Consider the following 14,962-nt stretch of genomic DNA (forward strand, 5'->3'; position numbering starts at 1 on the left):
GTAAACACCCAAAAGTTAATTACTCGTCATGACTACACATATTGTGGCTTCTTATCTTTTTCAAATCTCCCACATGCTTATCAACACAGCCCCAGTTACCAAAGATGAAGACGAGTGATACCGGTGGATGAGCTGATTGGACATCTACGAGTTTTTGCATAACAATCCCTGACTATATCGTCCGCCGGTAATCCGCGTTAAAACGGGTGCTCCGTAAGGCTGAACAGACAAAACACCCTTGAGAGCTGCGCAGTAAGATTCTTGAAATGGGCAAGAGGCGTGCTTCTATGGTGCTGACATCAGAATGCGACCCAATCAGGCAAACGTTCATATTTAGTGCCGCAATTTCAGCTCAGCATCCGTCTGACACATCCAAGCTTCGCGTCCTTGGGCAACGTCTTGATTGGATTATTTCGGTGGTTTGCATGCATTTGAGCCATCAGCTCGTCTATACAACTCCACTATGAGGCCTGTATGTCGGACCTCGGATTTCGTGACATGGGTCCAAATCCATCTGTCTGACCTCATCAGCCCGATATAAAATAACATGGCATAATGGACCAGTTGTTAATTTACCATTCATGACCCGAATGTCTGTGGTTTCTTTTCAAAACGCTGACTTCTTCTGATGCAAACTAACTAAATGCGTAGACACATGAGCCAACCGATTTCTTCCAAAGGCTCGTTACATTACAGAGTTCCAAGGAATCAACCCTCCCACACACCGGTTTCCTTCCGCCAACAAATCATGACCGGATCAACCTCATCCTTCGGTCGCTTCAAAGAGCTACCGGCTGAGTTACAGCTGAAGATATGGGAAGCAACAGGTGCCTGTGCCCCGTCAATACACATCTTTGATGTTTGTTTCCCATCATGGCGTGGTCAAAGCCGCAGCTTGAAAGCTTTCGAGAGTTCGTCTTCCACTGGTATGAGCGAGAAAGCTAGGAAGAGGTGGAAGAAATACCAAGATACTGTATTTCTTGATACCCTCGATACATCAACGGAGGAACTCGCTCGGCCAACAAGAGTCGCTCGCCATCGACTAGACCCATCCATGTACAAAGTGAAGGACACTCTGCGTGCAACATGCGTCGACGCGGCCAACATCTCTGCGATCAAGCCTTCGAGCTCCGTGGACTCCAAGGAGGAAGTCAACACCGTTTATCTTCCCGGGCAGGATCATTACGTACAATACAACAATTCGACTGACGTTCTGCACTTACGCTTTCGAGACGGTGGCGCAGCAACAGCGCTCAGCCAAGACACATTGTTCAATGGGCCAGAGCCGAGTCTCGAAGATGGAGACTCTGTTCCAACAGATTTGTCTGGGCAAAGTCAAGAATCTGCTCCGGTGAGCGGAAACTTTGAAGATGCATACATGAATGGAATCAGCGCCGTGCTCGAAGGTGTATGGAGTAGCGAGATGGCCGATACCATGCACAACGCACGACGTGTTGCGCTGGATGTGACCGAGACCTGGACCGACTCTTCTGTGCTCTCACTGGTAATCGAAGAGGTTGCTTTTCTTGCATGCACCATGCATCACCGCCTCGAGGTCCTGTACCTCGTTGACTACTGCGTCGGCCGATGCTCCCGCTGTGGTAGACAGAACATGGTGTCAAAACAGTTGCAAAACCGCGGGAGTGAATTATATCGTGAGCTTCACAGTGAATCGGCGGAAGAAACAGACAGAGTATCAGATGTCATTCATGGGCTTGGTAAAACATATCGCGAGGTGTTTGATTTGGAAAAAATGGGCTGGAGCGATCAACATCCCACTTACATGTTTGCACGCATCATCGACGAGGCTATCAGGGGACAACAGCGAGAGTCGAAGACAGGCAAGGTATGGTTTAAAGGTGTCCGAATACTTGTTGCCGAGGATGAAGAAGTTCCGGGACTAGATACATCTATGGTGGTGGATTGTGACCATGACAAAGCACTAGACTACCCGGAAGGAAAAGTTTGGGGAGTCAGTCCTATAGCAGTGCCCCTATAAGGTTCAAGCCCGCATCAATGTATATAACTTCCCGATCACGATTTAATGATCGTCATTCTGTTTGTAGCGGCATAGATACTCGGAAATGTAAACTCGGTTGAACAAAGGCACAGGTTCTTCTGTGAAGCTCTGCACGTACCGATCATTGGCTTCTTGAACTGACATTTGAATATGATGCGATGTCAACTGTGTCCACAAGGCATAAAAAGCAGTGGAAACTGGAATATCAGGCTTTTCAAAATCTCTACCAAAGATGCTATCAGATGATTCTGGGAGAAGCTGCTTCTAACAGTACATGACTGATTACAGGGTCGAGAAAAGGTTTTAGGGTCTGAGAAACGTCATGAATCAAGATCGACATGGAAGTAGCATAATACTCATGGTCCGAGAAAGTCGTCAATTTCGAGTCTCATATTTCATATTAATCTATCTATTAAGCGAAAACAACTGTCTTGGTAACGTTGAGGAACAGCCGTTTTTCGGCGTACCATTTCACAGCGGCCGCAAGGACTTGACTCTCGACATTCGAGCCTTCCTCCACTAGGTCCTTGGGGCTCATGCTATGATCCACCCGAGCTACGCGCTGTTCGATGATCGGACCTTCATCGAGATCAGCCGTTACAAAATGCGCCGTCGCGCCGATGATCTTCACACCACGTTCGTATGCTTGGTGATATGGCTTGGCACCCTTGAATGATGGCAAGAAACTATGGTGGATGTTGATGATGCGGCCGGACATTGCCTCACAGAGCTTAGGCGACAAGACCTGCATATATCTTGCGAGGACAACAAGCTCAATAGTGTGTTCGCGAATCAGATCAAGTATTTGGCCTTCTTGTTTCTCTTTCGTGTCCTTGTTGACTGGCAGATGATAAAATGGTATGCCATAGCTCTTGGCCAGGGGCTCATAATCTGGGTGGTTGGAGACTATAGCTGGAATGTCGATGCGCAACTGGCCGGCCTTTGCACGGAACAGAAGATCGTTGAGGCAATGACCAATCTTAGATACCATGATGAGCACCCGCGTCTTCTGCGCGATGGGACGGATATCGTAGTCCATCTGAATATCTGCCGCGAGGGTGTTGAACGGCTCAGTGATTTCAGCCACGCTGTCTGTAGGCCCGAAGTGAACTCTCATGAAGAACTTTTTCGACACTGGATCACTGAATTGCTGAAGCTCCAGAATGTTGATTGCACGACTAGCAAATATGCCAGTCACGGCGTGCACGATCCCCGGCTTGTCAGGGCATGACAGAGTAAGGATGTAGTCGTTAGCCATGCTGATAGGCTGGATCCTGGGCACTGCGTGGTGGGGGATGTACACTTGTGAGGTCCAAGGTTAGACTCTACAACCAATTGCAGCAGACGCGATCTTTGGACGATGTTCGCCTTTGTGAAGTACTTGAGTAATATTGGAGAATGGCTTTCTTCTTTGCATGCAAGATGTGCGTGCATTCATCGAATCTCCAAGTGACGCATCAAAAGTCAAATTTCGACATTGGTCCGTGCTTGTCACTAACACCATTGCGGACTCGGAGTCTTTCGACTCCGCCATCTGGTTGGCTAGTTTAGGTTCTGTTAGAACCGTTTCAGTGGGTTTGCGGGCATCTCTTGAATATGATGGCTGATCTGACTAACATGAACCCCCCTCAGCCACAGATACGACTGAGTTGGCCAAAAAGACACATCACTGCTAGATTAGATAAGTAGTGAAGTAGGCAGGCGACATATCAGAATTTGGAGATGTCAATAAATATCAGAATCATATATAATTCCGTTCATCAATCTGCTGGTAGGGTTTCCTCCTCTCGCCCCAATGAATCCCGAAATATCTCCGTGCACACTTATGCCTCTGTATCCGCCTTGAGCCTGATGTCGTCTCCCCTGCCAACAAAGACACCATCGGCATGGATCTTGCCATCGAACAACTTGTCCACCTCTTCTAGGGCAAGGCTCTTAGTTTCGACGAAAAAGAACCAAATTATGGCACAGATGACCACATCCCAGGCGGCGTTGATGGCATAGTACCTCCACCCAATATTATCAATCGCGATGGGTGTAGTGTACTGATTGACAAATCCGAACGCATAGCATGCCATCTGCCCAACAGCAAGGCCCTTGGCACGTTGAGTGTAGTTGAAAATCTCGACGGGATAGACGAAAGTGAGCGGGGTCCAGGCAAAGCTGTAAGAGCCGAGAAATAGGAAGATGATGGCGACCATGGCGTTGCTCGCACTCTTATTGCTGCCGTCACTATAGAGCGCAGAGAGAATGGCCATCAGCACTAAGAAGAAAGTCATCAGGCAAGTCGTATAGAAGAGCATTCCCTTGCGGCCCAGCCGCTCCATGGCGAAGGAGCCAGCGATGGCGCAGAAGAAGTTGAAGATGTTGATGCCCAAATTAGTGACGAGTTGTTGGTGTGTGTCTGTGATGCCAGCTGACTCAAGTACGACACCGATGAATGAAGACACAATGTTGGAACCAATGACTTGCGCGGCAATATTCAGCACGATCACGATCATGAACCGCTTCAGATTCGGTGCCGGGCTGATGAGGGTTTTGAATGACTGTGCCGGCAGAGACTTCTCATATGATAGCACAGAGCTGATTTCATGATATTCGGCCTGAACGAGAGGATTTTCACGGTCTCCCCTCCCGTGAAGAGTTGCCAGCAACATGAGAGCCTCCTCATGTCGATCTTGGCTGATCAACCACCGGGGAGATTCAGGCGTAAGGGGGAGCATGGCCAATGCTAGCAGACTTGGAACCACTTGGCCAATGGCTAGTCCACGCCATGTCCATGTTGTGTCGTAGAAATAGGTGCCGATTGAAATGCCGGAGACAATGGTTGCAATAAAATACCATATTGCCATGTACATACCACCAAGAATACCACGATATCGAGGGTGCGCCATCTCCATGACCCAGGTCGGTGCTGCGGCACCGTTGACGGTGATTGATGCCCCTAATAAGAAACGTCCGATGCAAAACATGGCCTCATGGACAGCTGCGGCTTGAATAATGACGGCAACTACGGTGATGGCTGCCGATAAGGCAATGCCCGCTTTGCGACCCCATTGATCGCAAACCTGGCCAGCGAAGAGACCACCAAAAACAGAGCCGGCGTTAATCAGGGCGACGTTGAGTCCCATAAGGTTGTCATCAAGTTTGAAGTCTTCAACAATATGAGTATATCAGCAGTTCAAACATTGATGCACAGGGAGGAAGCCCTACAATCCACATACGAATCATACAGATTTAGATTGTTCATCATGCTCTGATCGTAACCTTGTGTGCAGCCGTTGAAAACAGCTGTCGCAAAGACGAGCGACATGATAACAACATGGCTATCGGAGGCGAATATGCTTGAGTGGAACATCTTGAGTGCGTCTTCCCTATCCGCAAGAAATTATGAAGATTGCGATATTGGGAATATGGTACATGCAATAGCTATAAACGAAAGAGCGCGTTGAAGATCCTGCACACCCAGGCCATCACTGGGTCTTATGACTGCCCACACTATGCGGCGTGATCCCTTGGCCGATCACACATGCACTTACACCCGAAGCGGAGGCCGTGGATGATAAGGCTAGCGGTCTACAGTGACAGGATCTTGGCGCTAGAACATTTATGAGACGACTAGATCATGGCTGTAATACAAAAAGGATGCTAGCCTTATCAGTAGCCACATTGGCCCATTAATTCATGAACTTAGGGTGCCGAAAGTCGGATATGAGATTCGTGTGCATCTCATTGCTGGCGTATCACTAGCGTTCTGTCAATGATTTACAAGCATTAACGGCGGCGCTCGGCAAAGCTTGATCAGAAATCTGACAGAAATATTCGCAAGCATTAATCGCCGCCAATATTGAAGCACATAACCGAATTCATCTTCGAGGTAACAATTAGTGCGTCCCCTAGAAAAAGATGGCGATAGATGTTTTAATCGACTGCGATCCGGGCATTGACGACTCTGTCGCCATCCTTTACGCGTTGTCCTCGCCGAATATCAAGATACATGCTATCACAACAGTTTCCGGCAACTTACAGGCAGCAGCCTGCGCACAAAATGCCCTAAAAATCCTGACCCTGTATGGTGGAGAAGAAGCCGCAAGTATTCCTGTTGCAAAAGGAACACAGACACCGCTGGTTAGGCCATACCCCAAGGACCCCTTCTCGCATGGTGCCGATGGGCTTGGTGAGCTCGGCATCCCTGCGTCGGCGTTGACCGAAGACCGGCGATATGCCCCGGATCTTATCGTCGAAACGGCAGACCAAGTTCTACAAACATCCGGAGGGTCACGCAAACTCACTATTCTATGTCTCGGCCCATTGACCAACCTTGCCCTGGCGGTAATGAAAGATCCGCTTCTGCCATCCAAGATCGATCGTGTTATTTGCATCGCTGGCTCTTTCGGTTTCCACACAACGGGCACAGTTCGCAGCACCGGCGACAACCCTGTTTCCGAGTGGAACGTTTATGTCGACCCAGAAGCTGCAGAAATTGCCTTCAATTCTGGTTTCAATCTTTTCGCTCTAGGTCTTGATGTTGCAACTAGACCAGATGTTGAATTCAGTCCCGAGCATCTAGAGAAGCTTAAGCGGTCGAAAATTGCAGGAAATGCTGCTGCTCACTTTCTTCTGGGAGTGATGGATTGGGGTCATAGCCTGAAATTCGATACATGGTGCACTACAATTGACTCTACCGCAGTTGCCGTAGCACTCGATCCCAGTATTGTCACATTTCAGGAGATTCGAGTGGCCGTAGAGACCTCTAGCAAGTTGTGCCTTGGACAGACTGTGGTAGACCGGAGGGAGAAGTTTTTGTGGACACATTTGCCCATCATACGAGCTGCTTCCGACATCAATGCCAAAAAGTTCCTAGACTCTTTGGTTGGCACAATATGCTCAGACAGGTCTACGACCTAGTATGTGTATATTTCACGAGGTTTAGGGAAGTCACATCAACAAAGTGTCCATCTTCATCATCTGTATTTTCGCGACAATTTATGTGAAATGCTGGTCCTGTAAATGACTGCTGCTACACTATACAGGTTAATGGAACATTGACAGAATGCCAAGTGCTTTATGATCCAAGTGCATTAGTTTAGATCATGAACCTGACGAGATTCGTAAATTATATGTTGACTGAATTTGTAGCACATAACTTGTGTGTTCTCCTTGGCTATCTCATCTCTAAAGCCTAGCTAATGGGTAAGTCGGAATGAATTTTTCATCTAGCTGTGAAGTAATTTTCTCGTATCTTTTATCTCACGCTGAAACCCCCGATCCTGGAACAAGGTGTAATATATTGCCTCGTAAGCCTGGAGTGTTTTATGAATGTCATGATCATGAACCATTGCGCGGCTCAGGCTACTCATCCTTATATACTCCTGCTCACTCACTGCCAGAATGTCCGTGAGCTTCTTCGCAAGATCAATTTCGTTTCCCGGCTCGAAAAGATATCCATTCCCATTAATAAGATGTGGCAATGCCATCGCATCTGCCACAACAAGTGGAAGACCCGAAGCCATGGCCTCCAAACAACTAAGACTTTGAAGCTCTGCTGTCGAGGGCATTACAAATAGTGTAGCATTTGTTAATGCATCATATTTCTGAACCTCCGACACATGTCCCGCAAATGTGACACGCTCTGCTATCTCTAGCTGACGGGCCAAAGTTTGGAGGTTAGCAAGCATTACGCCATTCCCAACGATACGCAACCTTGCATCCAGCTCGGGGGCCAGCAGGTGAAAAGCCAGTAAAAGGATGTTCAACTGCTTCTCGGGGGCCAAACGTCCTACAAAAATGATCTCATTCAGGCGAGGACGGCCGGGCTTCGCTGTACAGTCCCGGATGTGGATGCCGCACGAGATGCTTTTCACTGAATTCCCGCCAAGATGCATCGTTCTTTCAAGATTCATGGCCGCTTTCTTGGTAGGGGCGGTGATCGTATCAACTAGATGGTACGTCCGCGCGGCGTCCGCAAGGAGAAAGTTGAGTCCAAGCCAGATAATTCCTTTCCCAAACCAGGTGCAATCATTTGCATTTTCAGGAAGAAAATGGTTCGTCGCTACGATCGGAATGTTTCGCACATATGCTTCTCGAGCGACCCCTCGCCCAATTTGAAAGAAAGATTGGATATGCACAATATCAGGTTTGACCAAGTTCATGATCAGACTCACGTCTGTGCGCACTTCCCAGGGAACTGCACATCTCAGCGATGTCAGAAAGGTCCAGCGAACAGACCGCAGCCGATGAATTATGATCTTTGCTCCGCCATGATTTTCTTCGAAGACGCCAGGGATGCCATTGATAGACGGCACGATCACATGTAATTTGTGCCCGAGATGAGCTAGTCCAGCAGCCAGCTGAAGTGTGAAGATAGCAGCACCATTCACGTCCGGCGAAAAGGTATCTCCAGCGACCAGAATTGTCAATCGAGGACTCGGACTTGCGGATGAATTTCCAGGGGGCAGTGTAGCGTGTTTCTCAGGGCATTGTCTTGTCGGAATAGACAAGTTCGCTTTACCAGCGCTTTCTGATGGCAACCACAGAGTCTGTTGAAGCTTTGATAGAGCATTGCAAAGCCATGATCGATGTGGCTGACACCACAGGACAGTTAATCCTACGAGTGCGATAACGAGTGTCCAGGGTGCGAAAGGTATATCCGACATCTTTACTTGAGTACAAAATCGACAAATTGTGGCAAAAGCGGAACTACTGTTCAACGACGCCACTAGTCACAGAGGAGGCGTTGAAGGGGTAAAATGCCGCCGGGTTTCTCGAGTCTAACTTGATTACGCCCAGCGATGATTTTCATTGCTAAGAGCCATCAAGAAACTCCGCCGTCAGTTTCCGGAGTTAACTAAAGCTGCATGGAATTCCGCCTGCACCAGCTGTAGTGGATATACGCTGATTTAGGAAGTATCGTATTACTCATACTTCTCCGGATGACTTTGCATGAAGCTGAAAATTCATGCTACGTGTTGTGCGAAGGGTAGAGCGCGATTTGAACATGCAATTTAGGCACGCTTTAGTGTAAGTGAGTGAACTCAACCTAGTTTTATCATTAAAATTTATACATCTCATAATCAATATGTTTACTTATATTTAGACAAAATAATATTATGACGTCAGAAGCATATCTTGCTTCTAGATAAGGATCTCGGAACAACCCAACACTTGTATAAAATGACCCAACAATACCCCACGTATCTCCATCTTGACGTAGTCCTATCTGTCCTCGAGTTGTGCTCCTTAGATAGAGCCGTGATGTTGCTCTTCTCAATTTCTGCACTGCTTTGAGGTGCTTTTACTTGTGTAAAATAAGGACTAAATAGTCGCTGCACCAATTCCTCAAGAAGGACCGTGGGGGCTAAAAGAGCGAAATACGTAACAACACGGTTGTCGAGACACCGAGATGCTGACGAGAACGCCATCCCATGCATTAATGCCGAGAATACAAACACAGCAATCACTACCGCGAAACGCGAATTGCGTATTCCCTTTGGAAGAAACACAAATAGCTGGAGCAGAGCTCTACTATTCTCAATGAGCTGTTTGCGAAGAATCTTGTGCCACCAGTAGGCGTAGAATCGAGCCATAGTATAAGCATCACGTAGATCACCCCACAATGGTATCCAGTCTGCTGGATCGTGGTTGAGAGCAGCCACTCCGAATATGGCACACCATCCGTGGATGAACTCAATGATCCAATACTGTTGGAAGTCACCTAGTGCTTCTATATAGAAGCACGACAGGAAGAAACGTACATCGAACTGGGTCAGACGATAGAGTACAGACTGATCATGGGTTTTGTCGAAATCTGGAAGACGAACATTGAGACGAAAATGGTGTTCAAATAGATAATAGAGAAGCGATGTCCACAATATTTTGGATAGCGTTGTGAGGATAAAGGTCAATTTGGCATCTTGCTTTGACACCGCTTGACCTTGCTTGAGAGCCACATTTGGTTCGGGTAACCTTGATCTTGACTGTCTTGAGGATGGTCTTGGATCAAGAGCGACATATAATGATTTACACAATCTCACGCCAAGAGATAGGCCTGGGTCCATCTCCACTGGATTCAATAGTAATGTCCAGTTTCCTTGCATCATCTGGCAAATCATGTAGACTGTCATTTGGCCACCATATATTTTCGTGCGGTCGATTTGCGAAATGATGATGACGCACACTGCAATGTTGAGCAGCGCTACGAGGAACCGAAGCCCTCGTTGTTCGATAGTAAGAGTGGCAATAGCGGTGGTGACAATTGCATGTGCCAATATACCTCCTCCTACAGCAGCCGCGATCTCCTGGGCAGGAGGTACAAATTGAGCAGTGGAAAGATCCGAATGAGATGACGGAACAAACGGTACAGTCGCCATTTGACCAATAACGACGCAACGAAAACTTGACTTTGACAGTATAACGAAAGTGATGATTTTGTCCGGGACCATTTCATCACCAATGGGATGTCCATATCTTTAAAGAAGTAGTCTTGCTCCTTTAGCACGAAGCCAAGAACAAAAACTCGATGTGAGTTGAAGTAAGATTGGAGAGCCCGCAGAACAAACATTTCCTACTGGATGACTGAGTACGGGTCGCGTAACAGCGCATGATTAGAATAGCACTTCAAATCGGCATTGCTATTATAGGAAGAGGGTAGACCCGGACATTCGATCTGCCATGCATCGGAGTTGCATTTATGCTCGAGTGCCCGCAAATTACTAGATTGGTGCCCGTGATTCCTCACTGTTGCAAAGCTAAATAATGTCGCGGCAGAGAGATAGTTCTCATTGGGACACATCTTGGCGCGGCATCGGTCTTACATCAGATCTCTGTCCCATGCCCACTAGAATGTCGGTGCCAAATCAGCAGGGGTACTTCGGCTAGATAACTTGTAGGCAATCGCTTTCAACCGTATTTGTCTCTCAACATAGCGGAGCGGTGAACCTTGGCTGCCTCCTTGGAGTAAAATTGATATTTTCAAGTTGAATTACCTGTACGACATGAGACACAGCATGCAGCAGACCAATGGTTATAGTGATGTCCGCTGGCGGCCATCTTGTAGACTTATCGGTGGTAGTACATTGTTGCTGCTAATTATTCTACTTCCTTTGCTTGGAGTTCATGGCACGCTTTTCTCACAATTGAGCCGATTGAATTCGCTATATTCAAGCTTCTTCGAATCTAGTACTAACCCTGAGACTCTCCATAGAAATGGGTATTCCGGGAAGCCCCCAGGATTTTCAAGTCAGCAGTGCCAGCCATCAAAAACTGAAATCTCAGAAGCAAACTATGGGGCAGCACATGAAGCAGGCTTCCATCGTGCGTCAGAAAGAATCTCAGACCAGCTGGTAGCAGGCATGTCTCAACCTTCTACATCTCATCGCAGACACTGTGGCAGTAACTCCGAGTTGATTCCGGTCTTGGATAAGCTCTTATCGTTACTACCAGAAGAAGAAGACCGGTTGAACCTATTGCGACCAATCCAACATGGTGACATTAGGAAACGCCTGCGACAACTAGCTTCGAAGATGCGCAGGCTGACACCGATATTTGAAGCATGGAAAGCAGTCCATATAATCAACGACGACAACGGCCAAGCATATATGAGGCACGACATCATTCACTTTTTGCGTTGCTCTTTTGCACGCCATCCGAATCTTTCTTCGCTGATCTCACGCTATGAAGCACTTCGGTCGTTCCTCCGACGTATAGAAGACCTCTTGTTTCCATGGACTTCATATTATTTCCCAGATCCATTCTCCCTCTACACGCACACGTACAATGGAGAAAGGGGTATCGTGGCCACAGCAGGAGATAAACAAGCGCCGTGGCTACTTACCACTATCAGAATGATTCGAAATTTAGGTTGCAATCTACCTATTGAAATTATGTATTTCGGAGATAGTGACCTTGGATCTGATCTTCGGGAAGAGCTTGAGCGTCTGCCTGGTGTGATTGCACGAAACCTTAAATGGTTGATGAATGACAGCGACTGGGAACTCAAAACTTTTGCCGGCAAACCATTTGCAACCTTGATGTCTTCTTTCAGCGAAGTTATTCTCATTGATGCGGATGCCGTTTTCTTGCAAAATCCAGAGGTGCTTTTCAAGGAGCAAGAGTATATCACCTATGGCGCTCTTTTCTTCCATGATCGGATATTGAGTATTGAAGATCGCCGGCTTCGATTTTCTCAGCCAGTCATCTTTCGCGATCAAGACTCCATAGCACGACATGGCCAGAGATGGCTCCGACAAGCTTTGCCAAAACCAATCAGTGAAAGACTTAAACAGAATAGAATGTGGACGGGGAAAAGCAGACAGGTTCAAGAAAGTGGAGTGGTTGTCTTAGACAAGTCTAGACATTTCTTCGCCATGCTTGCCGTTACTTGGATTAACGGCCCAGGGCGGAATGGTGTGGGCAGCCGTGGCCAGGGGTTTTATGATGCATTCTATGGTTGTTTATCCTCTAATCGTATCATCATAGAGAATTAATTGCTAATGTGAAATCAGGAGACAAGGAAAGTTATTGGCTGGGATTTGAAGTTGTTGGCGATTCTGATTACGCTTTTTACCCTGGACAGTTGGGTACGATGGGGGTTATAACTCAAATGTCAAGTTCAGACTTAGGCGACAACCAGCCCATACCCCATACCTCGAAGGAGAAATCGTTAGTTAATCAGCGACCAATTTGGAAACATAGCTCGAACGTCACGATCTGCGCACCACAGCTCCTTCATCTTGACAGGAATGGCAACCCTATGTGGTTCAATGGTTGGATTCTCATGGATAAGTTTGATAATATGAGTCAAACTCTCATCGACTTCCAAGAGTACATGTTGGAACCAAGCGATTTGAGAAATCCCGAAGCTTGGCAAATTGGTGACCATAACTTAGCATGCTTGACTAATGACCATTCGGCCGAGTTCACAAAGTCCGAAAAAGAAGTTTTGGTGGAAACTATCAAAGTGGCTCTCAGCATTGGAGCTTATAAGCCCGGGACGCCCCCTGCGCCTCAGGTGAACTACTATTGAAGCAAGATAGTTTTGCGCCGTAGTTAGCAGATAATTTTATGGCGAGAGTGATAGACCGAGATCTAACTGAATTTGTATTAGTTTGAGAGCTCACACAGTTTTGGAAGCGCAAATTAATGGAACCAATGAGAGCCCTCAAAACCTCGAAGGATTCATTGGCGAGTCTCGGCTTAAGCTGATCCTTCAGAACGTCAGCCAGAACACATTCACAGGCGGAATCTCATCTCAGCAACTTCAACTACAGGATATTGTTTCATTAGATTGCTTCAGACCGACTAGTCAGACCGAAAACGGATGCTAGAACACGTGGAGCTTGTGCTATCACAAAAGACGGTAGGGGCTCGCGGACATGGGTCGGGTGATTGACCGGCAGAGGCGTTACCACCAAAGGAGTAAGAAAGGCTGCATGACATGTAGGCGAAGGCATGTTCGCTGCGATGGGTGTCGACCCAGCTGGTAGGTGATTCCTACTTGTCTATATGATCCCATCACTTTCATAATCACCACGACTCTCGGTACAAGATGTTTTCGAGATATTATGTCTCATAATCACTGATTAACAATACTATCACCACGCTCCATCTCGGCTAAATTGGCTCTTATCACTGACAGTTTTCTGATTCAGTGCGAATTGTGCTCGTCTCGATTATCGATGCGAGTACGAGCCTTTCGATCCTTTCGTGGTTGTGACGGACTCAAAGTATCACCACTCTCCTCCCAATCAGAGTTTGATTGATGCAACACCCAACCATCTTTTTGTTGGCATTCCCATTGAGCTTGATGCGAATTCTCGGCGGCTGTTCTACGTTTGTAAGTCTCTTAATTACCTGCTGTTCTAATCGATATCTATGCTTATTATTTGCCGACCAGTCGTTCAAAAGAGAGCATCTATAGATGCTGTGGGTTCTAATATAGGAGAGTCGTTCGTGTGAGTATAATGGGACAGACTGCCTCGAAGAAGAAGACCGTGAAAAGCTAACCAGAAACAAAGCGTACGCCGGGCGCTTTCGCAGCCTGGTTATCTGCATGCGTCACTAATAGTTGCGTGTATTGATTCAATGTGCATGGGCGACTCTTTCGATAACCTAAAAGTACCATTTCTACACCACAGAGGGGAAGCATTCCGGCTTGTAAGTCGGGAAATGCAGGTCATGCAAAAAACAATGGAAAATGCCGAGTATACCGTCTCGACGATCACGATTCTTGGCGCCCTCGAAGGCACTTTGCATGATCAAGTCGGCTTTGACTTGAAGTTGCTTGAAGTGCACTTGAAAGGCATGCAGCAATTTCTGAGCCTGTGTCCTCGACGCATTGTAGTAGATTCTCCCTTTCAGAGCATGATTCGAATGTAAGGCATCCTCTCATTCTAAGTTGGGTAATCACCAAACTTTTGACGACTGACCTGCCAAGGGTTACGAGGAACCTACCACCAAGAGATGTTCTGGCTCAGATGCCATACTTCGCCTTGCCGCACCGCCCTATCGTTCGCGCCATTTACTACCCATACAGAGAAAAGGAAAAACACTTCACGAATCCAAAACTGGCGTTGCGTGGAACAAGTCTTGAGAGTTCTGCAATGTTGGTAGGTAGGAAAACGAACTCACGAGATTCAACATGCTGCAAGGAGCAGACTCAGACAGCATTCATGATGTCATTCTTATACATCTATGCTCAACTGCCTTGGAATTCACTAACATCATATATGCTCAACTGGGTTATTGAGATCTTCTTTGAGATACTTGTGAAGACTGAGCTTGGGGTGATTGACGGGACATTTGGTTCGAATGAATGGTTTTGGATATGTCTCTATGGGGCGACAGCAGCCGCCAGTGTCATGCAGAAGTTTGAACAAGACGCCACACAAAAAACATACTGGATGGCGGAATTCTACCACAAGCTCCGTTGGATAAGTAGCTTAC

At 47.1% G+C, this 14,962-nt stretch overlaps 3 protein-coding genes across 3 annotated transcripts; 1 reads left to right on the top strand and 2 right to left on the bottom strand.

Annotated features, from left to right (window-relative positions):
- Nucleotides 1-2,432: 2,432 nt before the first annotated feature.
- On the bottom strand, nt 2,433-3,278 carry UCRPA7_431 (putative formyltetrahydrofolate deformylase protein; the record flags this gene model as incomplete). Its single annotated transcript, XM_007913027.1, has 1 exon — nt 2,433-3,278. The coding sequence occupies one exon, from the start codon at nt 3,276-3,278 to the stop codon at nt 2,433-2,435; it is 846 nt and encodes a 281-aa protein (XP_007911218.1).
- A 565-nt stretch (nt 3,279-3,843) lies between these two features.
- On the bottom strand, nt 3,844-5,251 carry UCRPA7_432 (putative hexose transporter protein; the record flags this gene model as incomplete). Its single annotated transcript, XM_007913028.1, has 2 exons — nt 3,844-5,174; nt 5,245-5,251. 2 exons carry the CDS (start codon nt 5,249-5,251, stop codon nt 3,844-3,846), a joined length of 1,338 nt encoding a protein of 445 aa, XP_007911219.1.
- A 675-nt stretch (nt 5,252-5,926) lies between these two features.
- Nucleotides 5,927-6,928, top strand: UCRPA7_433 (putative purine nucleosidase protein; the record flags this gene model as incomplete). The annotated part of the gene is made up of 1 exon (XM_007913029.1): nt 5,927-6,928. One exon carries the CDS (start codon nt 5,927-5,929, stop codon nt 6,926-6,928), a length of 1,002 nt encoding a protein of 333 aa, XP_007911220.1.
- Between the last annotated feature and the right edge of the window lie 8,034 nt (nt 6,929-14,962).

This window comes from Phaeoacremonium minimum (genome assembly GCF_000392275.1).
Source record: "Phaeoacremonium minimum UCRPA7 unplaced genomic scaffold PA7_03_scaffold_33, whole genome shotgun sequence".
In the NCBI taxonomy this organism is placed as follows: domain Eukaryota; kingdom Fungi; phylum Ascomycota; class Sordariomycetes; order Togniniales; family Togniniaceae; genus Phaeoacremonium; species Phaeoacremonium minimum.